The 27,433-nt window shown below is 42.0% G+C and overlaps 1 protein-coding gene across 1 annotated transcript; it reads left to right on the top strand.

Annotated features, from left to right (window-relative positions):
- The first annotated feature begins 63 nt into the window (after positions 1-63).
- KIF24 (kinesin family member 24) lies at positions 64-26,592 on the top strand. Its single transcript, XM_074166686.1, has 12 exons — positions 64-677; positions 3,853-4,042; positions 5,929-6,026; positions 8,111-8,326; positions 11,399-11,486; positions 14,209-14,330; positions 15,928-16,033; positions 18,942-19,013; positions 19,671-19,780; positions 20,698-23,139; positions 24,034-24,127; positions 26,452-26,592. The coding sequence occupies exons 1-12, from the start codon at positions 64-66 to the stop codon at positions 26,590-26,592; spliced, it is 4,293 nt and encodes a 1,430-aa protein (XP_074022787.1).
- Positions 26,593-27,433: the final 841 nt, after the last annotated feature.

Genomic DNA, 27,433 nt, shown 5'->3' with positions numbered 1-27,433 from the left:
TGTGATGTTTCATATGATTCTAATACTTATTTTGTTTAATTTCTTGTAGACTTCAGCTTGAAGATGGCATCATGCCTTTATGAATGCCTTTGTGAGGCAGAACTTGAAAAATACTATCCCCATTTTGCTGCCTTTGGTCTTCAGAAGATTGATGAGCTTGCCAAAGTTTCCATGAAAGATTACACCAAACTGGGAGTCCATGACATGAATGACCGCAAACGACTCTTTCAGCTCATTAGAATAATCAAAATTATGCAAGAGGAAGACATTGCAGACTTAAGCAAGAAAGATTTTCAACCAAGTGGACTTTTCATTCAGCCACAGGTGACCAGATCAGGTCCCCGTAGACAGCTGTGTTTTGAGTCCTTCTTTGAAGAAAATGGTGGAACAGTTAAAGACTCTGAATCTGAATCATACGGTTCATCTGATTTCAGTGCCAATGATGAGAAAAACAGTGTAGGGGAAATGTTGGGACACATTCAACCACACGATTCAGAGCTGATCAGATTAACTAGAAGAGACCTAAATACTCCTGGAATATGCACAAAAAAGGACCTGAGCTGTCCGACAGTTTCTGATGATATTGCTCCTCTCCTAGGGGATTCTGAAGCTCCTATTATACAAAGAATAACTCATATTTCAGGGTATAATTACGGACTACCTCATTCCTGTATCAGGTAATAATCAGTTGCCTTTATTTGGCTATATTTCATTAGTCATAATTAATTCTTTTTGATTTGTGGAGGAGAATCTATCTTCATCACCTCCAAATAAGCAATCCTACCACTACAGAGCAATGCAAAATCTTATAGAGAAGAGAGATATTAATAAGCACTTATGACTCTCCAAGTCTGGTAGAAGGAATCAGCTGAATTTCACCAGCTGCTGCTCACCAAGGTTGTCTAAGAATAGTCATTGCAATAGTCATTGTCTTTCAGGATATAAGGCTTTATTTTCTTGGTGTTTTGGCCAATCAATCTTTGTCTTTTTCTTTCCATGAGACTACATTGCAAAATGTTATTTTTCCAAAATATGGCATTGTCTTTTGATAAGTTTCTCAAGTTTTTCCCAGTAAAAAGGATACATGCAGTGATGGCTGTACTTGTTTATAAAGAAATTTCTGAACTACAGCTTTAAAAAGAAACAGAATGAATATAAGTGGGATGGGATACAGACATGGTGGCGAGAGGGGTGCCTTCCCAAGCCCATGATCTGATACTTTCATACTTTTCCCAGTGTTTGGTAACAGAGGGGCTATAGTTATCTTGAACCTTGGGTAAATCTACCCTGGAAACATTTTTAAAGAACAAAATATTTTTTTCCTGGTTCAGCAGCAGAGCACATACCCATCTGCACAGATACTACCAGCGTCTGGTTCGTTGCAATGCAGTCGTGGCAGTTTTGTTTTAAAATACAGTGAAGAGAGGTAGCAGTATGAGGTTGGGACTTGGTCTGGGAAGGCTGTGGGGAAAGATTTGGTATGTGGGAGGATCCATGGAGTCGAGGTGTCAGTTACATCTCCCATTGAGCATGCATGTAGCCTGGAAGTATAGATGCTGTTGGCACAGTGGAAAAGTACTAAGATGACAGAATAGTTAGAACACTTAAACTATGAAATGAAAGACAGAGGTTTATAACACCCTTTTGCTGGCAAAAAAATAAATCATTCCCAGCTTTCAGAGAATTTCTCAGGTATAGAAGTTCAAGATTTTTAATCCTGTGGTACAGCCATGTTGTCCATTGTTCTCACTTTCCTTCCTTGTTCTTCTCTTTTTTTCTAAGCACATTCTTCTGTGCCTGTGGGCTTTCTGCGTCCTCCTCCTGACATGCCTGAGTTTCTTTTTCTTCTGTTTTGACCACAGAGTACGTGTTGTGCATTCCAGGCTTGGGCCAGTCTGCTGACACTTGGATTTGTGATTCCTGTTTTGCAAGTGCCCAACTCCTTCACTGAATCCATCCATTCCCATGTCACCTTGTGATTTGACCACTGCCAAGGCTAGTCTAGTCTCATCTATGAGAAACATTGGAAAACACTGTCACGTTTTCAGATGGCAGAAAGATAAAGAGCTCTTTTAATATGTTTAAATATATTTTGCATTTACCCACAGCAAATGGCAGCCCTGTAGCAGACAGGGCATAGTGAGTCTTCTGTTCTATTGTCTAATCAGGTTTCTAATGATCTGTGTCAAGACTTTTAGTATTTTCAGTCATAAAAAAAATGTTTTGCTATAAAATACAATTTCTATTTAAGAAAGGTTAATAGAAAATCTAAACTTCAGGTTTACCATGTAGAATTAAAACACATTCTGTTCCCATACAAAATATATTCAATTAAATGTGCCTCTGCACTAGAAAGAATTTATGCCTTTTCTGGCATAAACAGAGCCTCTAAGTCTTCAGTTTTTCCTTGCAATCAGTCCTTCCTCCTTCAAGCTCTTAGAGCACAACGCACTCTTTCTATAGGTTACCAAATCCAGCCTCTATCATGAGAAATAAACTTCAGACCCTCTGATCATTTGGTGGACAACATTTGGTGCCTAGTGACATCCATAAGCTCACACAAGCTTATGAAGCATCTTATTTCAAGTATCATTGCCTTTCTTTTCAGGGGAAAGAATTTTCCATCTAAATGCAGGGTCTGATTTTGGTCTGCATGTGAAAGCTGTGCTAAAATTAAAGGGACTCCAGTTACAAGTAAAATTACTTGTGTGTAGTCTTTCAATCTTGAGATTTATATCTGATGTCGTATGGTCAGGGGGAATCATGCAGCACAACAGCAATGATACTACAGGCTTGTAGCTGCAATGAGATATTGAGTAACTTGTGGGTTTGGTTTTAATTTATTAGACTAGTAGTATATGTTAGTTTTCGGTTGCTACATTAAGAGATTTTGGAAGGGCATTCAGACAGCAAGGCAGAAACACTACTTTTGGGCAAGATGGGGATTGATTAAAATTATTTTTTTCTCACAAATTGACATTCAAATCCAGGCTGAAAATCATTACTCATTTGGCCAAAGACCGCTTGTAAAAGGGAAAGGTGGAATGAGCATATTTTGATTGGATTCAAACATATTCTGTATGCTGCATCACAAAATGCTTTACACAGCAGGTTAATCAATGAAACACGAAATGACCTTATGTTTCTGAGGTATCTGGAAGGGAAATAAAGTAGACTTAAAAAAACACAAAAGCACAATTTTACCTGTGGTCTGAAACCACATAATTTTTTATGAAAAAAAGACCAATGGGGAGACAATGATGAGATCAATATTTCAAATTTTCTTAGCTGAATAGGGACATGGTGATACTGTCTTGTTTCCTAGTTTACTGTAAAATGTAAAATACTGTCTTGCTCCCTTGAGTCATTTCTTGTAACCTGACAGCCTGTAATAGGAAGAATGAAAGTCAGTCTAAGAGGAAAAGCAACTAAATATTATACCCTCTCCTTTTCACAATCTGGTCATACTTGTATCTGTACATTATTAAGTAATCATGACCGTGAATAATTTCAGCAAGATTAAATTTCATAAAGTTAACTTGCATAATATGTCAGCTTCAGTCATCTTTGTGGACAATTGAAAATATGCCAGTCCAGCAACAAGTTCAGGAACGTGGATGTGTAAACATAACTATTCTTTAACAGAAGCGCACAAAAGACATCAGTCTATTTAGGAAAAAACAGCAGAAACTTCACCTTGTAACAATAAGACATGTTTTGGGGTTTTTTTTTATAAGCCATTAAAGACAGAAATGTCTTTAAAAATGAAACTGATAAAGCTAACAAGTTTATGCATATTCTAGATTCTGTAGTAACTTGATTTTAAAATGTAAACCTACACTGTTGTTGTAGATCCAGTACTTCTGAGAAAGAGACTCCATGGACAGAGAGTGAAAAAATCAGAGTGTGTGTCCGAAAACGTCCTCTTGGCCTGAGAGAAGAGCGACGTGGGGAGGTTAATATCATCACAGTGAAAGATAAAGAAACCCTGCTTCTTCATGAGAAGAAGGAGGCGGTTGATCTCACCCAGTATATTTTACAGGTAACATGCTCCACTTGAATGTTGTGTTTATGGGCCAGTTACTTGCATGGTGGGATAAAGCAAATTGTGCTTGGAGTTTAAATGAGGGGAAACAGAAAAGGGCTCTCTGCATTTCTTGCACTGAAATAGGTGGTGGGCTCTTTTGTGAGCTCAGCATAAGTACATTTCAGTTGCTTCTGACTTATGCCAGCCTGTGGTAGAGAACCTGAGCCCAGGATTTTAAGCCTCAAAAACCATGTCTCCTGCAGCTTTCTTTGCACGTGGCAAAATAAAACCCTCTGCTACATGCCGTTGCTGCAGGAGAACTGCCTGCTGCAGCCTCCTGGTAGTTTTCCAGGGTACTTTGGTGAGGATTTCCCTTTTCACTATTTCAGCACTGTAGGTCTGTTTCAATGAATCACATACACCTTCATCCTCTCCCTTCCTTTGTTCTCAAGTGCTTTTGAAAATTAAGCTCCCTTTTGGTCTTTGTTTCTTAATCCCAAATGCCTTGTGCTGCCATACTTCAAATTCTCATTTTTGACAGACAGCACCAGGAACAGAACTGATTTCTAGAGAGCAGCAAGCCATTCTCACTCTAGTGGGTGTTATTTTTACAGTCTGTGTCCTAGGAACAACTAGGAGTATGTGTGGAGTATCCAGTAAAAATTCAGTTTGCAGCTCTCTCGGACCCAGTTCATGTACCGCCTTTTATGGTGCGACACATGCAGTAACTCCACCCCACTTCCTCCATCTGACTACCTATATTTGGCATTTACACGGTGCTTATCATCATAGTATCTCAGAGCTGAAATAACCGCTACTTTAAATTTGTTATGTCAGTACAGACAAATGAAATCTTGCTATTAACCAACATAGTCCAAACAAAAGCATGCCATGGCAAAGTCTGTGTCTATTCTATAGGACCCTGGCGAACCCTATTTTCAAGTCTGGCTGCTTGCCCTGCCTCCATCTCTGGTTCCCGTACCAAGGACAGCAAGGGGTACAGAGTGAATGGGAGGTGGCGGGAGACCCAGAGTGCAGAGAGCCCATCGTGGAGCACATCTGCCCTCTGAGCTGAATGCAGCTGCTGAGACTCCCTGGTTTAACCTGCCTGTGTATTAGTGTGGTTTGTGCATCATGGAAATGATTCTCTGTCCTGGAGATCTACCACCTTAATTTACACTGCAGTGAATTTATTAGAGTGTAAATGTTAGACACCAGTCCGTGGAGGCTCTTTTGAAAATGTAATGTTTGTGACTGTCCCTACAAACGTTATTCTTACTCTAGAAGGAGCCCGTAAATGAACTTTGTTGCAGTGTTTCCAGAGCCCCTGCTGCTTTTGGGTCAGATTTGGGAGCGTGAGAAGTTTTGGGTTTTCTTGCCTCCTTCTGAGATAATACAATCCAGCTTTGCTTAGGAATAACTTCTGTCTTCTCTGGCACAAAAAGTTTTTAAGTCTGCAGAAGAGACAAGTAATCACAACTGAGGACTAGTTTTGAGAGAGTCAAGAGTAGACGGAATTCTTTTTATTGTTATAGTCTCACTGTACATCTGTAGGCTGATACATTTCAGGAATAGATGAGGGTTTTCTTTAATTAGTGGTTGTGTTTTTTTTTTCCTCATCAGAAGCCTGTGGTTTGTTCTGCTTCAGAATGATGGGGAATTAAGGCATCTTTACTTCCTTTTTTTTTTTTTTCCCCTACCTTCATTCTCCTTGATAAGTTGTAATGATGTGTTGCTGCATATGTCATGCTGCATGTTAAATGTGCTAGATCACACTGTACCTGATCCAAAGCCATATGAAGTCACTAGAAAGACTTCTGTATTTAAATTTACCTTTGAGTGGGGCTGAAGGGGAAGTGAAACATATTCATTTTCATGTAAAGACCATATTTATTTTTCAGCATGTTTTTTATTTTGATGAAGTCTTTGGGGAGTCATGTACCAATCAGGATGTGTATATGAAGACAGCTCATCCTCTCATTCAGCATATTTTTAACGGGTAGGGCATCAGCGCTTACATTTGTTATTTTTTGCCTTTTTGTTTTCAAATGTCATATACTGCTTTAATTTTCCTTTTGCACTTTTCATCTTTTGCAAAACACATTCATTTCACCTTTGCCACATACCTTCCCCCTTTTAGAATGTCTTTGCAGTTTTAACAAAATAAATCAGGGAAACTTTCTTCACATTTGGTGAGAAATCTAAATCACAGAGGAAGTTAAAATTGGACCTCGTGTGCAACAAAGAGACACCCTGGCCAGCCTAGAATGAAAAAATGTGTGCCAGAATTTCTGAAGTCTAATCTCCACCCTAACAAAGGCTTCTGTGTGGTATAGCATGCTCATCTCTAGAGGAATAATATTACCACTTTCATGAGACCGCTGTGAAATATTTTTTTATGTATTTGTACCATTCACAGGGCAATAGAAATTATTAATAACCTTGGGATTTACTTTTATTTTATTCATTTATATTTGCTTAGAGATTTAATTATGATTACATACTTCCTGAGTAATGGGAAATTGATGGTGGCTTTACATGAGTGACCCTATTTTCACACAAAGTAACAAGCTTGAATATAATTACGTTTTTGAGTCTTTGAAGAAAAGGATTACATATCCATAGTGAAAATTAACAAAATGGAGCATTCTGTTACTGAAAATTTCCAAGGATCATCAACAGACAGTGTCATGCTCTTGAGAAAAGGAAAGTGAAAAAGGAGAATGAGGCTTGTAGCTTGCCGTGTAGTAATTACTAAAGGCACAGCTCACATTACAGCTAATCCAGTAATGCCACCAAAAGACATGCCAGTGTGTTTTTTCTCAGCTTTCCCTAACTTTTCTGTCCCTCCTGCTGCATCCCCTTCACTGGTATTGCTCTAATATGACACCATGGTGAGCTAATTCTGCAATCTAAGCTCGCAAGAAATGTTCCCTATGCTTACTGCAGCCCTACATTTTTACACATTTCTCTGTCAGGATACTGAGCCAGCTAAAAAGTCCTTTTTAAGGTAGGGGAGTAATAAATAATTAGTTCCGTGGTATTTCTTCTTCAGTTCCCTGAATCTGTTCACATCATACTTGTGGGTTCCATGCTTGTGTAAAGCAAGGGCGAGGAAGGAGAAGTAGGCACACAATAACCTCAATTTAGATGGGCTTGAAGTGCAATTTGGGCTGTATCCTGAGACATCCTTGGAACTGTTATGTGCATTTCCACTATCACCTGGTAATATCACTTACAAGGTTATAAGGATGCCAAAGCTAGAGCAATCAGGCATAAGGCAAGACTGAACCAGACAGTGAGTGAGCCAAACAGCTCTCTGCCGCTGAAAGAGGATGAGCCTGTTCCTTACCTTTCACTACACACATTCCCACAGGTTACATGAAGACAACTTGGGCATATTCCATGATCCTTTGTGAGGTACTTTAATTCACTGAAACAGCAGAAAACTAGGTTGCAAAAAATTGGAAAGCCTTCTGCTGTTGCAGTGCAGTAAAGTCAAACATCAGAGGCAGCAGAGGGAAGGGTGGGTCAGTGGGGTCGGTCACACAGCTGGGAGCAGAGGAAAGGAAGAGCAAGATCTTCCCTAAGCAGTGACAAGCCTTTAGATTGACTTAGCAGGACTGCAGCCTGAGACTAAGTAACTTCACTCAGTAAATTATAGTGCTGCGGTGTTAATTTTCATGCAATGTGTTAGTATAGAACCTGACTTGTGGCTGTTTTGTGTCTCATGTCACAGTCATTTTTCCCTGTGATTCATAATCAGTAGGGTACCCATTCATAATCCTATGATACTTATGTAGCATCTAAACAGCTGGAAGAGTAATAATGAATTCTTAGTTCCCTTCAATGCATTTTTGGCATCTGGAAGAAAGGAAGAGAGCCAGCACTTTGTGACATGCCAGCTCTCCACAGGACACGCCTGGGAATCACTGTTAAGTGTTTTTTGCAGTTTCCCAGATAAGATAGCAAACCAAACCTCATTGCTAAGAGGCCACTATAGATAGATATAGACGCTGCAGAATCTTTTTTAATAGATATGAATAAATCAGATGTGACACTAAAAATATATTATTTTCTCAGAGGCAATGCAACCTGCTTTGCATATGGGCAGACTGGTGCTGGCAAGACTTACACTATGATAGGTACTCAGCGGAACCCAGGACTCTACGCCTTGGCTGCCAAGGACATCTTTAGACACCTGGAAGCATCACCGTCAAGGAAAGATCTCCTTGTTTTGATCAGTTTTTATGAGATCTACTGTGGACAGCTTTATGACTTGCTAAATGGAAGGAAGAGGTATTTAAATAAAAATACGCGTTGCTGTAAACCTATGGTTATGAATCAGTCAGCTACTGTTTATAAATCAGTTACAATTTCATGCAATTACATATTACCATTTATAGTAAACGTTATGTATTTAATTAGGGTGTACCTAGGAGCTAGTTAGAGAGGAAGGCAGAATCTGACACTAAATACTGTGGCATTGATAAGGCCTCCTGGTTTTTACTATTTTGGGGGGTGGAATAAGTAAGAATAAGGACCTATGGTTGAATATGATCTCATGGTGCTTTGCTTGCACTATGATAATGTAATAGCTCAACATCCATAAATAGAGAAAGAACCTTGTTGTGGCCAGAAGTTCTTACTTGAACCATTGTGGAGTCCCTGTCTTCCCCTGCTCTGTCTGTCCCTCTTGCTGTGCCAGGGGGGCTTTGGCTCTTGCCTCTCTATTCTCTGAAGATCCCTTTGATCTCCTACTTGTCATGCTTGTCACTGCAGAGCCTGCTCCCCTTCTCCCTGAGCAGCTTTACCTGTTAGCCCAGTGACTCAGCCAGAGCAAGCCTCTCCAGGGGATGCTTCCATCACCCTCAGCAGTAGCATTTCAGCCCCCAAATCATTTGGATGGATGCATACTTCTGCAGGAGCTCTACCTGGAATGGAAATTGGGACAACTCAGTACATACTTGGTATAAAAATCACTGTGGTCTGAAATCTCTAAATAAAATTACAGTCAGCTGAGATCTGAGCAGTGAAATCTTTTCAGAATGATCTTAGAATCATAGAATCATAGAATCGTCCAGGTTGGAAGAGACCCTTGGGATCATCGAGTCCAACCATCTACCCTACACTACAAAGTTCTCCCCTATATCATATCCCCCAACACCACTTCTAAACGTCTCTTAAACACATCCAGGGATGGTGACTCAACCACCTCCCTGGGCAGCCTGTTCTAATGCCCGACCACTCTTTCTGTGAAAAATTCTTTCCTAATGTTCAGTCTAAATCTACCGTGTTGGAGCTTGAAGCCATTCCCTCTCGTTCTGTCATTAGTTACCCGTGCGAAGAGACCAGCACCAACCTCTCTACAGTGTCCTTTCAAGTAGTTGTAGAGAGTGATGAGGTCTCCCCTCAGCCTCCTCTTCCTCATACTAGACAGTCCCAGCTCCTTCAACCGCTCTTCATATGATTTGTTTTCCAGGCCCTTCACCAGCTTCATTGCCCTCCTCTGCACTCGCTCCAGCACCTCGATATCTCTCTTGTATTGGGGTGCCCAAAACTGGACACAATACTCGAGGTGTGGCCTCACCAGTGCTGAGTACAGGGGCACAATCACCTCCCTACTTCTGCTGGTCACGCTATTTCTAATACAAGCCAGGATGCCGTTGGCTTTCTTGGCCACCTGGGCACACTGCCGGCTCATATTCAGCCGCTTGTCAATTAGAACCCCCAGGTCTCTTTCTTCCAGGCAGCTTTCCAGCCACACTTCCCCAAGCCTGTAGCGCTGCTTGGGGTTATTGTGGCCCAAGTGCAGAACCTGGCACTTGCCCTTGTTGAAACTCATACCATTGATTTTGGTCCAATGATCCAATCTATCTAGGTCTCTCTGTAGAGCTTCCCTATCCTCCTGGGAATCAACACTCCTGCTTAACTTGGTGTCATCTGCAAACTTGCTGATGATACACCCTATGTCCTTGTCGAGATCACCAATAAAGACGTTAAACAGAAATGGTCCTAACACTGAGCCCTGAGGCACACCACTTGTGACTGGCCGCCAGCTGGATTTAAATCCATTGAGCACCACTCTTTGGGACCTTCCAGTCAGCCATTGCTTGACCCAGCGGATCGTATGCTCATCCAGGCCATGTGAAGCCAGTTTTTCCACAAGAATTGTATGGGGGCCAGTATCGAATGCTTTTTGAAAGTCCAGGTATACAATATCAACAGCCTTTCCCTCGTCCAATAATCTGGTTATCTTGTCATAGAAGGAGATCAGGTTCATCTGGCAGGACCTGCCTTCTATAAACCCATGCTGACTAGGCCTGATCCCCTGGTTGCCCATTATGTGGGTTTTGATGGCACTCAAGATGACCTGCTCCATGACCTTCCCTGGTATCGAGGTTAGACTGACAGGTCTATAGTTTCCTGGATCCTCCTTTTTGCCTTTCTTGTAGATGGGTGTTACATTTGCCACCCTCCAGTCCATTGGGACCTCCCCAGTTAGACATGACTTCCTGTAAATGATGGAAAGCAGTTTGGCGAGCACGTCTGCCAACTCTTTCAGCACTGTTGGGTGTAACCCATCCGGTCCCATCTTGAAGGAATGTTACCTGTCAGATGGAGGCCTTTAGCAACCTGGAGAGCACTATCCTTAGAGCACACTGGAGGGATCAAGAGGGAGGCTTTCTGCCTGGGGGAGTGAGCATCTGTTCACAAAGGAAGCACCTATTTCTGTGCATATGTGTTCCCTTTCTCCAAAACAGCCTTTAAGGAGCAGGCAGTGTAATCTGCTGTGTAAGGAGTTGATTTACTAAGGAAGAAAGAGTGTTCGTATATTCTCTGCATGCCCATTAGCTGTCTTGCATGTCACTGAAGGAGAACATTCAGCTTCCTCCTGTGTGCATCATGTCTGTACCCTTCCTGTATGCTGTAACACTTCTGTGTGATTCATAGCAGAGGTGCTCTGAAATCTGACTCTATGGCTATGGGAGCTGCTTTAAAATCCTGTGCGAAAATCTTGACAACTTGAATAGAGCATAACTCACAGTCTGAACTTCCCAGAGAGGCCTGAGATGCAGTTTAAAGAGAGAGAGGAACTCTAAAATGTAAACATGATAATTTACTTCACTGCTTTATTATATTCCTGAACTAGCAGAAATGCATTGCTAATTCCTCTTTAACAGTGGAATGTCAGTGGTACATCTTAAAAATGAAATACTTCTTCAGCTCTGAAAAGAAATGAATGACAGCGATCCTCCCCCCAGTCAGTAGCCTTGGCTGCTTTTTCACAGTGTTGTAGCACTGAAATGTGTTTTCATTGCTGCTATTTGAGATTTCGGAAATCATCTTTGTGCACTATTTCATTTTTAGACTGTTTGCAAGAGAAGATAGCAAGCATGTCGTTCAAATAGTTGGACTGCGGGAGGTTCAGGTGGACTCTGTAGATCTGCTATTGGAGGTAACCTCTATGTTTGCAATAAGTTTTTGTCTTCTACAGACTTATTTGCTGATTTGTGAGATATGTCATTTACAGAGATTGTTATTTATTGTGTAGCTGTCATGGTTTAGGCCGAATTGGCTTACGATGGTGACAGATGCTGTCCCCTCACTTTCTCACTCCAGGAGAAAAGAGGGGAGAGATAAAGAGATTTACGAGTATAGAATGAATTAAACTACTTTAATGAAATATTAATAAAATTAAAAAGGAAATCATGAAATACATACAATATATACAAAACCGTATCAAGGTCCCAGGATGATGTCACCAGCAGGCACTGGGGAAGTCCCAGACTGGACTTAGCAATGAATGGGAACTGTATTCCAGCTCTGGAGTCAGGAACACACGGATCAGGATCAAAGGCAGATGAACAGACAGGTTCCTCTTTGGACGTCGGCCATTGAAAAAAAAGGACTGACCCTTTGATCCCTCAGCTTTTATACTGAGCATGGGGCAGATGGGATGGAATACCCCTGTTGGTCAGGTTTCGGTGACCTGTCCTGTCCACTCCTCCCCACAGGTGGGACCCCTCTATGCTTTTCTGTTTCCAACCCTCCAACTGGGCAACTAATGAAATTAGCCGACCTTGGTTGTTATAGCAATAAGTATAAGCAAGGGCCTCCCTGCACACCATTCCTTGGCATGAAGTACAAACATTGGTCTTATCACTCTGAAAACAAGCAGTTTTCTCCACAGGATGCTGTTAATTTCAGAGGATTAGAAGAAGAGGCCTAGCTAAGATGTAAAATTACTGAACAGAAAGTTGGTTCTGTTTTACCTGAAAATGGGACAGTAGTACATGTGCATGTTCCTGTTTAAGGTTCTGAAATTGGCAACTCCAGCAGAACCCTGAGGAGCACTATTAAAAGTTCCTTTATTCAGTAATCTTCTTGGGTCACTGTGGCTTGTGTTAGCGATATGCAAGCTGGTGATTTACAGCTGTCGCTTCTGCTGCCACTCCTTTGCCAGCAGGAGGAAAGATCGTTGCCAAGAAATAGACTGCTATCACTATTCCAGAAATTAAGTAATGTCCCAGGAAAGGACCTTGGAAGCTGGATAAGTATTTTCTCCCAGTTTCTTTGGCTTCTCTGAATTTAAATTTTCTATGTTGAAGGTACGTACATGCGGGACAAAAGATATAAATTTGAAAATTAATAGAACTACAAATTAGAAAATACTCAAGATCGATATTGATCTGAAAACTGGGATTAAGACATTGCTTAGAGAATGATGGGTGTTAATGGCCAAGTAAAATTAGATTCTTTAAATGGTAGCTGACGTTCAGCACAAGCAAGTCTTTAGTTTCCCTTCCCTGCCTGGCTGAGCCCTAAAAGAGCACTGGCAAATTTTCTGCATTGTCCCGCAGCAAGACAGCTGGTTAAATCTGATTTCTACTTAGCCTGACTTTGCATAGTTTAATTTCTTTCTCAGTAGGGAAGTGTAAATTACAAGTGCCTGATAGTGTAATTGACTCATTAAAATTGGCATGGTGTTGCCCACTTATATTCCATTTACTTTTCTTTTTCATCTTCCCATTAACTCCAAGCTTCAGGACATGCTCATGATGCTTCTGCAAATTAGAGTGTAAATTTGCTATATGGTTGATTAACACATTCCTCTGTATTATCACATTCCACACACAGATGAGCTGTTATATGACTTCATTCTTACAGGTATCTGGGCAAAAAAGTAATTTTATATTGTCCACAGGTTCTTGTTGAGCACAGAACTGGCTTGACTCAGAGGTTCTGAATAACCTGCAATAGATAGATGGAGAGAGTCTTGAATACATCCCTAGTTATTCACTATTCATTGATGTTGGCTTTGGTTCAGAAATTTTCTGCATTTCACACTAATGCTCAGGAGCTGCAGCAGTTGGTTAGGTTGCTCATTAAGAACTGCCCACTGAAAGGCATGAATAACGCACATCTGTCAACTGAGAACATATTGATTTTACTAGATAATATTTTAATTTGTTCTTACAACCAGAAACAAAATTAATAACTGTTTTATGAATGCTCTGCTGCAGTTGCTAGACGTTCTGCAAGAGTCCTTAAAAATTTGCAAAAGAGAATTATCCAGATTTGTATCTTGAAGGAACATTTGTTGTTCTGCCTCTCTTCCTTGTTTTCTTATTTTGTTGTTGTATTGCATATAATTGATCTTTTAACTTTGTTCTTTACTCTGGCATAATTTCTTTTAGTTATGGAAATAGAGAAAGGTTTTTGGAACTTCATATTTTGTGTGTAACTTTCTGGATAACCACACCCATCTATTACATGAGAAAGTGAAATTTTAAAAGAACGCAACAAATAGTCAACTCCATGAGTCTCTTAGGTTATGTCTGCAGTCTTACTTTCTTTCATTTCTGCCACACTTTTGTTTTTAATTTAATAGTTAGGATATTTTGCAAGTCTGAGTGAATGTGTGGTGCAACAACTTCTTACTTGCAAGTAAGCTCTCTAAGCTCCGTAGTGTCACCGCAAGCAAATCCACGTACAAAGTTCTGAAAGACACACTGGAAGGGATCCAGTATAACTTAACATCTGCCTCATGACAGATTTTAAGGCTGTAGTGAAACCATTCCTCCTACTGTTACCTCATCTTACATGGACAAAATCTCTTCCTGAAAGGTTGTGTTTCTATTTACAATTTGCTTGGATTTTGCCCCCTTACTTTGCAGGTGATTTTGAAAGGGGGAAAAGAACGTAGCACGGGAGCTACTGGAGTCAATTCAGATTCCTCTCGATCTCATGCTATCATCCAAATCCAAATTAAAGACACAGCCAACAGGACATTTGGAAGGTAAGACTAGAAGTGGGAGTGCTCAGGACTGATGAGGAAGTTGTCCAGGAGACAAACAAAGAGGAGGCATTGAGTTAGTGGGCAGCTGTGAGGTAAATCAGGAGATGGGGCTCAAAAGGACTTTGAGAAGTTCCACAGTGCTTTCTTCTGTTCCCAGGGAGAGTGCTTAAGCTGCATCTGTGAGAGCTTTGTCAAACTTGTTTGTAAAAATTTCCAGTGAAGGAGTTTGGCAATCAAATCCATCCCTTCATGTTCAGTGTTAGAAAGCCTTTGCTGTCTGGCGTTAATCTAGCTAAAAGTAGCTTTCTGCAATGGGCATATCCACATGTGAGGTTGTCACCTTTGAAGTCAGTAGAAAGAAATAGTAACTTCTGAGATCCAATTCATGCCGTTCTGCAGAGTCACCTAAATTAGGTCAGGTGGATTTGCCCCTCAAAGCATGTCTGTCCTGTAATTGACTACAGAGGGGGCCTGGGATGAGTAGTTCAGGTGGAGATGGTTCCATTAGAGATGTTTGCCTTTGCTCAAAGGAATCATAGTAGCTCACCAAAACCTCCCTGATAATTTGAGAGTGTGACTCTGATGCTATCTGCAGCAGACAAAAAGAGCGGTTTATTTAGTCTTGTAGCAGTCGTTTTATGTCTTTGAAGACTAATTGTACCTGTTCTCAGTCATTCTTTCTCGACTAAACAACCCCAAGAAATAGGTCTGAGGAAAGAGGCCGAGGTATTTATATTACTGCTGAGTGTCAAAAACCACGCTGACGCACCCTTCCAGCAGCTACAATGCAGTCTTGTTTCCCAGGATCTTATTTTAAATACAAGGCAAAATGGAAGAGCCACAAATAGTGGAGAGAGGAAAAGGCAGAACAGGCAGGCTTAGAAATGCGAGTGTTATGTGGTTATGGAGGTGTGGCGTGTGTGCCATTTTTTCTGTTTCTGAAAGCGGGGTGGATCTGGTGTGGGGAAAGGATCCCAAGATATGCCTGTAAGAGAAGTCAGGGCAGTTCCAGAAACAGAAGGGCAAAGACAAAGATACAGTGCAACAGTCAGTACAGCAGCTGGCACCCAGAGCTGGGAAATGTGAGAGGAAGTAATGGACATTTGTGGAAGGAAGGGAAAAGGAACACTGAGAGCTCAGTGTATTACTTACTACACTGGAAATTTTGTCTCTGTTGCCCTGAATTCCCATTTGGCAGGGCAGTCATCTGTTCTACCTGGAAGGAGAATAAAGAAATTTACAATTTCTTTAACTGTGTTCTTAGGAAACTACAGGCACAGTGATTATCTGGAGAGATTAATGTGTTGTGCTTTAAACAGCTTATCCATTAAACTGTGGAGCACTCCCACCACACGCAATACCTTTGATTATGATTGTGTTAGTGCCAGGATGCTCTGACATTGTTCCTGCTCCTGTGCTTATTTTGGTGCCTCAGATATTTCCAATGGGTATTTCTTTTTTTCAAAAGTAATTATTTCTAATCATTCTCCTCATGTCATGTGTTGCAGCCCTCTTACTTAAAAAAAGAAAAAAAGAAAAAGGAAAAAGGAGAAGGAAAAAAAAGCCCCTAAGATAAATGCAACTTTGTTTTTTGTAGGATATCATTCATTGACTTGGCTGGCAGTGAAAGAGCAGCTGATGCCAGAGACTCAGATCGACAAACAAAAATGGAAGGAGCAGAAATAAACCAAAGTCTTTTAGCAGTAAGCTACTAACATGTCTGGGGAAGGTTTTGTATTTGATTATTAGCACGTGTTTTAGGATAAAAATGAGCTACAGAATAATATATGTATATATGTTTTGTGATGCAAATAAAGTCCTTTTAATCCATTCTTACAGCCAGCCAGGTAAATACAGCATGGAGAATGTTAGGTATGGTATAATAAGTGTCCCATATTTTATATAGAAAGTTTTGTCTGTTTTAATTCCAGAGAATATTGGTTTCATAAAAGCACATTGTTCCTGCTGCTTTTCTTCACTGCTTGAACTCAGACTTCTCTTTCAAATCAGGAGTAAAGGAGTAAATACACAAGAGCATAGAAACTGGCAGTTTGTGTTTGGGGAGAAAGAAGCAGGAAGAAATACACTCTTAATGCAAACTGTCTTTTATAAAAGTACAAAGTTACATAAAGAGGGACAAGGAGCAGAGAAATGCCATCTAAGATAAAGCAGAAGTGCCTCTAAGTATATATCGTGCAGAATACACTGCACCTCCTTTAATTCAAATGAACAAAGCTCGCTGATGACTTGGTGTGTGGTTTAACCCCAGCTGGCAGCTAAGACCATGCAGCTGCTCACGCAGTCCTCCCTCTTCCCCTAGAAGGGTAGGGAGAAGAGGGAGAAAAGCGGGGGAGAGGGAAAGGAAAGAAAACTTGTGGGCTGAGATAAAGACAGTTAAATAGAACAATAACAGAAAAGGAAAACAACAACAAATAATAATAATGACACAAGTTACTCTCACCGCTCGGTGAATTGTTACCTTCTAGAGCAGTGATGGCGAGTACTCACCCCCTGGGTAACTCCATTTATATACACTTATAGTGCAGAATATTCCACTGGCCACTCCATCATTCTATCTAGGCTCCTTCTCAGCTTCTATGGGAAGCTGAAAAGAGTCCTTGTCTAGTATAAACATCACCTAGCAACAACTAAAGCAATATGCATTATTGACATTCCTTTCATACCAAATCTGAAACACAGCAACCACTAGAAAGAAAATTAACTCTGTCCCAGCTGAAATGAGGGCACTGAGGGCTTCTCTAAGTGAGGCCAAATCAGTGATTATAAGTCAAGAGTGAAGAATTTAGTGCACACAGCGGTACTGTGTGTGGTAAATAAGTGGTGGCTTGCTCTGTTTTGAGAATGTAGGATGTTCTTTTCCACAGAGGCTTTTCTGCTGTGGAGTATTAGCATTCATACTGGGAGACAGCATGTGAAGTGAATGTGTTTCTTGCACTTCATGCTTTCTTGAGTACTTGCTGGTGAATAACTGAGTTATTCTGCCTTATGGAGAGTCCAGACCTGAATAGAAAGGATTCCTGAGAAGTGAGGCTTAATGTAAGCTCACGAAACTCTTCCAAAAGGAACTTTAAAATCAGAGTGCGTGCATTTTTGGTATTGTGTGAAGTTGAGTAAATACCTAGGCAGCCTACAAGCAGTGACTGAATTAACTATTTTTTGCTAAGTCTATATGACCTGCAGCCTGTAAAACCTAGCTCTGTCCTCAATGATCATAACCCTCTCTTCAGACCTTAAAACACACAAAGTTTGAAGTTTGCTGCTGGTTTGAGTATTCATGTTGATTTCAAGTAGAAGATATTCAGGTAATGCAATTATTAGAAGCAAAATAAAAAATTAGAATAGTTTGATCTCTTACTTGTTAGAGGTGTGATTTCTAATAAAATGCAGTAAAAGTGAGAAATACGTGTCATTTTAAGTGGGTGTATGTAAAATGTAGAAAGGCTTTAAATGTAGAAAGGCTGTTTCGTGCTAGTATCACCATGACAATACTGTAATCTACTTGTTTTTCCCTCAATATTTGCTCAAAGTGACTTGTCTCATGGCTATACAGTCCATTTCTGCCAATTTTAGAGAGCATCCAGGCTTGATATGGAGCGTGATGCTATTGTGCTTATTCCAGTAGAAACACGGAAAAAAGCGCATATCTTTCAGTTTGAATACATCTTTTTCCGAGGCTGGTGGTAAATCAAGGGATGTTTCTTCAAGACTACAGGCTACCTCTGTTGATGGTTATTAACAAGAAGATCTGAAACCTTCTGTGAAAGGCAGGGATATATCTAGCTGCACATGTTCTGTTAGTTTTAATGGGAGCTCTGCAGCTGTATCTCCACTCCCTGGGGCAGTCTGTTGCTTCATTATCACTGTTTTGTGTATAGTCCTTATTAGCCTGTGAAAGGTCACGGTGACATGTTTGTTTAGACAGACAGGCTGTATCTATACTACCTTCTGAGCGTGGGATTGAACCTGGACTTGAAACCAGCTCCCCTCACAGCTGATTGTTTGGTGCTGGTCCGTGCTCTCCCCTTTGGTTGAGTTTGGCACGTTGCACTGGTGTTGAAGAGGAAATGGCTTCGAACACAGTGTACCCTCGTGTAGATGGCACGTCTAGACTGCAGATTATAGTCAGTATGGGGAGGAATATGCACTTACTAGCTCGTGCTATCTCTGACTAAGGAATGAAAATACTGCCAGTGGTGTAAGAAATTTGCACTGCTGCTGTCCAAAGTGTTGGGTTTTGTTTTTTGGTTTTTTTTTTAGAACGGGCAGAGCTTCTTTTAGAAGAAATTTATAAGAGATGGAGCTCAAAAAGCTCTCTTCTTGGGGTCTTACAGGTATAGGAACCTGTGCAGCAGCTTTGCCCTCTTTGCGTGCAGCCAAACTGCGGCTGAGGCCTGATCTAGCTGAAGCTGGCCATTTGCGGCTGTGGCAGCAGCAAACTCCCCTTGTGAGGGACATGAGATAGGAGTCAAAAGCGCATGAGGGAATAGTACATAGATTAGGTAGGTTAGGTTTCACACAATTCAGTTCCTTGCCAGTGTGGCTGATATGTTTTTCTCCCTCTGTTTTTGTATTTTCTTTTCTTTTTGGTAGCTAAAGGAATGCATTCGGGCGTTGGATCAGGAACATGCGCATACTCCTTTCCGGCAAAGCAAATTAACTCAGGTAAAACAAGCAGAAAGGCAATCAGAGATTTCCCTGATGAGGACATAATAAAAATAATAATAATTTTTAAAACGGTGTATTTCGATAACTGCTATTAAACTCTTGAAGAAAAGAGAAATGCATAACTTTAGCAAACATTAATCTTAAAGATAATCACAGAATTAAGACCAACTGCCAGTTCCCCTAGTCAGCCTGGGGATTTGCATGGTAATAAATAAATAAACCTAAAACCAAACAGAAAACCCAAACACTACCTTCCAGACTCATTCAGTTACCATCCATCTCCACCCACTCTGCAACCGATCTTGCATCTTCTGTGCAGTAACAGTCATGGGAGATTTCATCAACATTTATTCACTCCGGTTGTAACATATGCTTTATTCCTCAAAACATATGGGCACCCTTGTGGCACCTGGTGGAAGGGCTTGTTCATAGCCCTGATTAACACTTGTATTCATTTTAAATTGTAAACAAAGAATTGCAAGACAAGTTGAGACAAGAGGACTACATTAAAAAAAAAAAACACACACAAAAAAAGAGACAGTAACTGTGCATCACATGACTCATGTTAAACCGCATCTGTACACGTTGCTAATTTACAGAGAATGCTAGGTACATGAATTGATAACAATCTTATTTTTTTCTCTCCAACCCTAGGTGCTAAAGGATTCTTTCATTGGCAATTCCAAGACGTGTATGATAGCTAATGTATCACCTAGCCACATAGCTACAGAGCATACCCTGAACACTTTACGATACGCTGACAGGTAGGTGATGAAGCCAAATCTTCCCAAGATGAAAAACAAAAAGGAAAAAAGTAATGCAAGAAGTTTGTGGTTACATTTTATTTTGGTTGCTTTGGAAATGTTGATATAGGCAAGAAATGCAATTTTCACGACGCACGTAAAATCCTTACCTGTTCCAACTCTTTTATTTGGTCTTGAAATTCTCTGGGTCTTTTAAATCTTTTCTGATGACAGCTTTTAGTGATGAAAATATCACTGTGCTCCCTGTAACTGCAGGATTACTAACCTCAGCATTCAAAAGTTTTGTTTTAGTTTTGTATTTTAGTTCTGGCTAGAATGTGCGCAAGTCCTTTATCCTCCCTCCTACACAGGAGGAGTTAAATTACCAGCTGTGCAGTGCTGGGCTCAAGAAGGCAAGAGGTGCTTAAGAGGTGAAGGAACCAGTTTAGGGGATAGGGTGACACCAGGTAAGCAGCTCTTCACTGTTGCAGTGATGAGTCTGATTCAGGAGCACCGTAGCTCTGTACGTATCACCTGAGCTAATTGGCCCCACTGTAACTACTCCAAAAGCCCTCACTTGTGTCTTGTGGGACACTGTGATGTCCTGTGGAGAGCACTAGTCACCTGGCACTGTGCCACACCGCATTATAAAGTGTGGAAGTGCAACCCCCTTACACTGAAGCAGAGTCCATCTTCACTCATTTGACCTGTTACGCACTGTTCGGGGAAGCACTTCAAAATACTGCTGCAGACTTCCCAGAAGCTCAGGCATTTTGGCAGAGGTGTTTTGATGCCTTTGTGGATCACTGACAATTAAAACAGAAATCACGACATTGAATTCAGTGTTTAGCCTTAATATGTGAAAGCATTAGTTTGTTCTGAAGACACTGTTATCTATCTGAAAGCATGACATCTTCTAAAGCCAGCTTCATTTACAGGGTCAAAGAGCTGAAGAAAGGGATTAAGTTTTCTACCCCTGTCACAAACAGGCATCGGACTGCTGGAAATGTATCTCCAAAACGTGTCCAAAACTCTATCTCTTTGCCGCTTGGGGAAAAGAACTCTCCAAAGAAAGTGAAGCTAGGCCTCCAGCATCCCTCAAATGCTACAAAAACAAAGGCATGTCCTGCAGCACTCCTGCCACCCGGTGTCCCTTTTAGCTCTACCTCCAGGGGAACCAACAAAGGACATGCCTACAAAGGAAACCCGAGCTCACCATGGTTTCACCGTGCTAGTCCAGTGAAGGGAGTCCTAAGGATAGCACATCCACTGAAGAAGAAAACCGATGATGTGTCCTCCCACTCTGAAAAGAACCCCACTGCGAAGGATTTCATCACCAAAAATGCTGCCACAGCAGAAACAAAAGAGAGTGTCCAGAGAGACAATTATATGCAAGACAGACCACCTGTCCAGTGCCTGAAAGTCCAGACAGTGCAACCTGTTCAGAAACAGCTTGTTTCTAGAGATGATTTTTCCTTTGGAGATGGGAATCTGCCTTCCGACGGCAGACAGGAATGGGGAAACACCTTTACTAAACAATGTGTTGAAAGCTGGACAAATCTGCCTCCATTTCAGAAGGAAAGGGAAGAGCATTTACGTCTTTATCACCAGCAGTTTCAGCAGCCACCTATTCTACAGCAAAAATTGAACTATCAACCTCTTGAGAGATTTTTAATGCAATACAAGCCCCAGGAGATTCAAGTGAAGCAGGACCTGAGCCTTGCTCCCACAGAAGTACAGAGCAAAGAGGGGATACAGCTGGAAGATCTGGATGACAGTGATTTCAGTGAAGATTCTTTCTCACCTGCCTGTAGTCAAAAGAGCGTGAAAAGAAGAAACACCAACAAATGCAGTCAACATTCATTTTTCCTTCATCAAAGAGAACAAGGGACTGAAGAAGAGCAAAAAAGCCAAAAGCGACAGGACTTATTTTTTAAATATGCGATACCCACAGAAGAACATGAACTGAATGACAGCTGGGACTGTAGTAAGGGCAGCCCAAAGACGAAGGAGTCCATTAGAAATGCAGGCTGCAACAAAACTCCATCAGACTGGAGCTATGACTTATCTATTGAGTCCTCTCCAAGCAATGCTGCAGAAAAACCTTACTGCCTGCAAGAAGATTCTGCTTGTAACTGGAAAATTGGCAAGGATTTCCTAGCTGATCACAAACAGTATGAATCCAAGCACAGATGTCTTGTTTACTCCAGTGAAGCCACCTTAACTCCAGAAAAGGATGCTTCAAGCTCATATATTTCTCCTGTATTGAAATCAGGAACTCTAGAGTGCAAAGAGATTGACCTCCACCATGAAGAGATGGAAGAATCCACTTCGGGTAGACAGGCTGCCCTTGCAGAAGATGTAAAATGGAAAGCTCGAAAAAATGGAGTTGACCATCGTGGATTTCCCAGTTGTTCCTCAGAATTCACTTCCGAGCTAACAGGTCCTCTCATGGCATCCCTTCCTGACTACGAGGAAACAACAGATAAAGAGACAGTGTTTTCTAACCAAGAGAAGTCCCCCCGTGTGAAGCAGATGTCGGCCAGGAACACGCATGGCTCCCAGAACAGGTTTGAGGAGGAAGGCTGGCAGTGTACGAGAAGCAGAGCTCTGACAGACAGCATGCTGGAACTAGGGGAGCAAATGCGTCGTGGTGGAAGACACTGCATCCTGCTGCATTCCCCACAAAGAGGGGAGAGGTGGCTTTCACCCGCTTGCTGTGACATGAAGCCGTGCTGCTGCCTTCTAGGCTCAGGTTCATCAAAGAAAGGAATCGCTCACAGTTTGTTTGTTGGACGTGACCTGACACAAACATCTGCATCTGAATCCACGGGCTCCGGGGGACAGAGAGAGGGTGGTTCGTTTCTCAGTAACTCAACGTGCAAAGACTACTCAGGTGGCAGACAGCGTGGTGCTGATGTTAAAGATAGTACTGCTTATTCAGGGAAATCTAACTCAGATCAAGGACCCAGTGCTGAGCTCCTGGCTCAGGAAATGAATGCTGATATACCTGAAAAGAGCTATTTTCCCAGTGCACAGTGCTTTCTCAGTGTGGGAAATACGGATTACACAGCCCAGCCCCCCTCTCAAGAAATCAGCCTGGTGTTGCAGCCCAAGTCGGGACTGAGGAATGAGGACTTCAGTCATTCTGAAGACTCGGCCAAGTCATCATTCAGCAATGAGGAAGTGGGTTTGCTAAAAACCAAGTTAATGCAGAGTAATTTTACACAAGAGACTTTTGCTGCAGATTCAGAATCTGGAACCAAAGATAATCAGCCATTAACAAATGCAAAAAGCCCCTCAGGCATGTCCAGCAGCAGCTCCCCAGGTGCTACGTCAGAGATGGGAAGATGGCAGAGGGAGGCCCTAGAAAAGGCACAGTAAGTTTTGCTTGTCACTGAGGTTTGTCATGAAGCTTAGAAATTCTAGAAATTTGATACATTTACCTTTATTTGTATATCATACTCATACATACTTTAAAAAATGATGGGAAATTAATCTATGAAATAATTATTTAGTAAGATTAACAATGATTTATTGTCATTATCTTGACATTGTTACTGAGTGACATTTTAAAATCTCACAGGAAACCAATTATTCAATTACAGCTTCCTAGGATAATGCTAGAGGAATGAATATTATAATACAAGCTGCAGTTCTCAGTAACTAACAGGCTTCCTATAAGCTGTAAAGTACCTAAAATATATTGAAACCACCCATCAAGAAGCAGGTGATAGCTGTTCCATCCCTACGGCAAGAAAAACAGCTAGAGGGGCTGGTTGTAGAGCTTCAGAGTACTGTGAGCTGCTGCTGTCAGCTCCCAAGGCCTGAACTGCATTCACGTGACTGAAAATATGTTGTTGGTCAGAGAAACTTGCTCAGAGGAATGAACAGCAGCTCTGCCTGTTTTTCACCAAAATGACTTGCAGCCTCATGGTTGCCAGCCCTTTCACCAATTAATTAGACAGTAATTTTGCTCCTAGATTTCCCTACAGTAAAAAGCAGAACGTACCCCCTGTGCTGCCTGTGCTAATGAGGGGCTGTGGTCACTCCTCTCTGAGCAATCCTCAGTCATCAAGGTCATCTTTAACCCCAAACCAGAGCAGTCCACTGCACTTCAAGGAGCACTGGTGTGCACTGTTCAAATGCCAGGGACACAGGGCAGCAAGGGTTCCTCTGGGGTGTTCCTCCTTCTTAAAGATTTATTGAGACCAACAGTAATTACAGGTAGCGCAGCAGGTCGTGTAACCAGCGGTGTATTTTGTGTTAATCAGACAGACTGTAATTCGGGCCCATCAGCAGCAGCTGGATGAAATGGCATCCTTGTGCTTCAAGGAAGAGTGCTTGATAAATCAGATGTCAGCAATGGTAAGTGTTTCAGACGATCGTTTCAGTGCCCGTTGAACCTGCATAAATTAATCTTAGAGATTATTAACTTGACTTAGTGATGTGACGTTCCTCGTCAATTCTTCCTCATTCTGTTACACCTCTACCCGAGTCCTAGCGGAGGCCGCTCTTTTTCAGAACCTGTTGTGTCTCTGCCAGTCTCCACACTGCCAGGTCCCTGGGGAAGAAGGAGACTGATGGGCCAACTCTGAACCTCTTGTCTCTGATACAACAGCTTTCTCTTCTCTTGCGTCATGGGTACCAGGCTGTACTACACAGGGTGTCTTTCCACGTGACGTTTTTCTCCTTACAGGCTGGAGCGAGTAAGTCAATACCACAGAAAACAGCGCACCCCTAAAGCATGACACTGGGATGTCACAGCTGGTGGCCTAGTGACGCATTGCCTCTTCCTTCTGGGAGACCCTTGCCCGTCACACCGCAGATGTGCCAGCCCCTGGCCCCACACACCCCGGTGCTCTAATGACTGTGACTCGTGCCCTCACAGGCTCTTGGCTTTTGTCACTCACATGTGTCTTGGCTTGCCCTTGCCTCAGTTGGCAGTAGTGTAGGCTAGACCTAAAGACTGGCACCTGCATGGCCCCACCACTAGCCAGGCACCCCCAGTTCTCTCTCTCCTGCATCCAGATAGGGGCATGTCACAGCTGTGTGACAAGTCTCGTCTCTCACCCAGACTATTAACAATTCCGAGCGAGAACCTCCTGCCTTCCCAGTTCCCTCGTCTTATCAGTAAAGCCAAGCTCCATTACTGCATTACATTATCAAGCCATTTTAATTCCTATCACAGCTCTGATCTGAAGTGCGGCTACAAGGATTCTTGCCTCAGGGGCTTCAGAATGGAGCCACCATATGGCTTATTTGCTGTGATTTCCAGCTGCATTTAATGTGTTAGCAGACAATATATAGAAGATCACGAAGCAGCACAAGAGCCATAAACCATATTAGTTTTATGGCAGAGAATGCAGTGATACAAAGCAATATTTTTATATTTTTTTTAAAGCTTTTTGAGATTGTTCTTCCTAAGTCCATTCGTCGTTGGACACCAGCCCTCCTCCCCATTTATTTGTCCCTTGCAGCAAGCAATCATTTTCTGGCTAGCAGAATTATGACAAGCTTGCCAGGCCTCCCAGCAGCGTATGAATAACTTATAATATATCCTGTAGTGTTATTTCACAGCATGACCTTTCTTTGGGCAATTAAATCAGCTTGGACTTCCCATATCAGTTTCGCTCCTTCCACTTTCAGGTGGTTGCAGCTTCTCCAGCCATGAAACTTTGGCCGCAGGAGAGACTCCCACCAGGACTGGTCACATGCTGAACCAAGCGGTATTTAAAGTGCTTAAGAAAAATATGCCAGAGCAGCTGGTCTGGTCTGTGTTACAGTCCTGTTGTCCCTGCAAGACAAAGATACAGTGCACGAGACAGCTGGAGTCCCACCAAATAAGCTTCTGAATGATTGATTTTCATGTGGTGGCAGTTGAGGTCCCCAGCCCTGAGGATGCTGACACCTCCCAGGGTCTTAGACAGTGACCTTATGAAGAAGGGCACCAAGCTCTGCTCTCAGGTGGAGACGAGAGCAAGAATGAACGTTCCCTTAGTAATATAAGTCCTACTTAAAAATAACTGCCTCCATTTCAGTTCTAATCACAGTTTCATATCACTTTTTATCCATTATCCATGTGGCAGGTTGCTATGGAAGGTAGCGTTCCCCTTGACCGAGGTTACGTACGCTGCTGATGTTTCTCATGTCTGATCTAGCAGACCTGTAGCCGTGCAGGAGTGGGGCTGGCCCTGTGACCTGGTGTGAAATAGTCCCTTCCATCTCCCAAGAATGGGCTATTATGTCTGATCGATGAGTGGCCCAACTCAACATTAAATTTCATGATTGCTAGGTCCAGCACGAGAGGTGTCAGGAACAGAGTTCAGTACATGGTAAAACTGCGTGTCAGATGAGCTGTCCCTATACCAAACCTTTGAAAAGGTTGGTTTCTACCCAGGTAGAAAGGTGATAGCAGATGCTTTATACATTTTTATTATTTTTATTTTTAAGCCATGATATTAGCTGTAATTTCACCAACAGACAAAACTACCAGAGTAAGTTAGAGGCACTGGCCTTTGTTTGTGAGGGACTTTAATAAGGAAACAGTGATTTAATCTACTACACTGCAGAATGGAAAACATGTTTTTATGTACTGCTGCAGTGACTAAAATATGTTGATTTTTTTTTTTCTTTCTCCAATCTGCTGCTGCTGTTGTTCTCTAAACTTTTCCTTTTGCCTTCCTCACCAGGATTTTCAGCATTTCGTGACCAGGCTGGACGAAGTCTTGGTACTGAAGTCAAAGTGTATCCAAACGACGCGAGCCCAGCTCCAGCTCTGTTTAGCCTCTCCTGGCACTGACACATCCCTGCAAACGCCTCCACCAGTTTAAACCTTCTTTGCTTGCACCAGCACAAGAACAGCTCTGGAAACAGCCAGCCAGTGTTTCGCCACACTTGGTGCTGCCGAGCGTGGGTGGATTAGGGGATAGATTTTTGGTTTGATGTTTGTGATTAGTGTGCATTTTAGATAAGGATGGAGAGAATTCTGAGTAAATGAGAGATGACTACTTGGCACCATAAGCTTTTGTATTTCCTTAATAACAGTAAGCCATGTTCTTAAGAATAACAATTCAGCAGCCTTTAAATATCTCACTGAAGCAGCAGGCAATCCTGTCCACAGTAGTCATAGCAGCTTCTCACATGTTAAAGGCACATTTGTGCTGCCGAGAAAATAAGGGGGAAAATAAAAACACTTTGAAGCCGGACACAGGACTGAATGGAAATGCTCAAAAGCTATCCAGAAAAGTGTTTGCAAACAGAAGTCAGGAAAAAGAGAGGCGCCACTGTTTGTTAAATACAGTAATGTGAGTACGTGGAAGTCAAGGCAGGGGAAGAAGTGCTGTCCCTTTCAGAAGAAGGAAGGCGATTGCCACATTTGTTCTTTGCTTGGGACAAACGCTCCAGAGCTCCTGAAAGAGGTGTCTTAAGTCATGGGTAACGAGTGGTTTAGTAGGGACTTTGTACCAAAGGTTTATCTAGCGTGTTAATAAGCATGTGGGTTTCACCCTGTTGCCAACAGCTTTTGCCCGCTACCAGTGATGTCTGACCTCTGCACTACAGCGCTGCTGTGCAGTGCTCACTGTCCAGGTTGACAGAATTGACTTTTCACATCAAAAGAGGGGGTGGTTGGAGGCAGTGGGACTCCAGAAGCTGCTAACGCTGCTGTAAATG

This window comes from Numenius arquata, chromosome Z, assembly GCF_964106895.1.
Source record: "Numenius arquata chromosome Z, bNumArq3.hap1.1, whole genome shotgun sequence".
Lineage (NCBI taxonomy): Eukaryota > Metazoa > Chordata > Aves > Charadriiformes > Scolopacidae > Numenius > Numenius arquata.
This window is presented reverse-complemented; position numbering and strand designations above follow the sequence as displayed.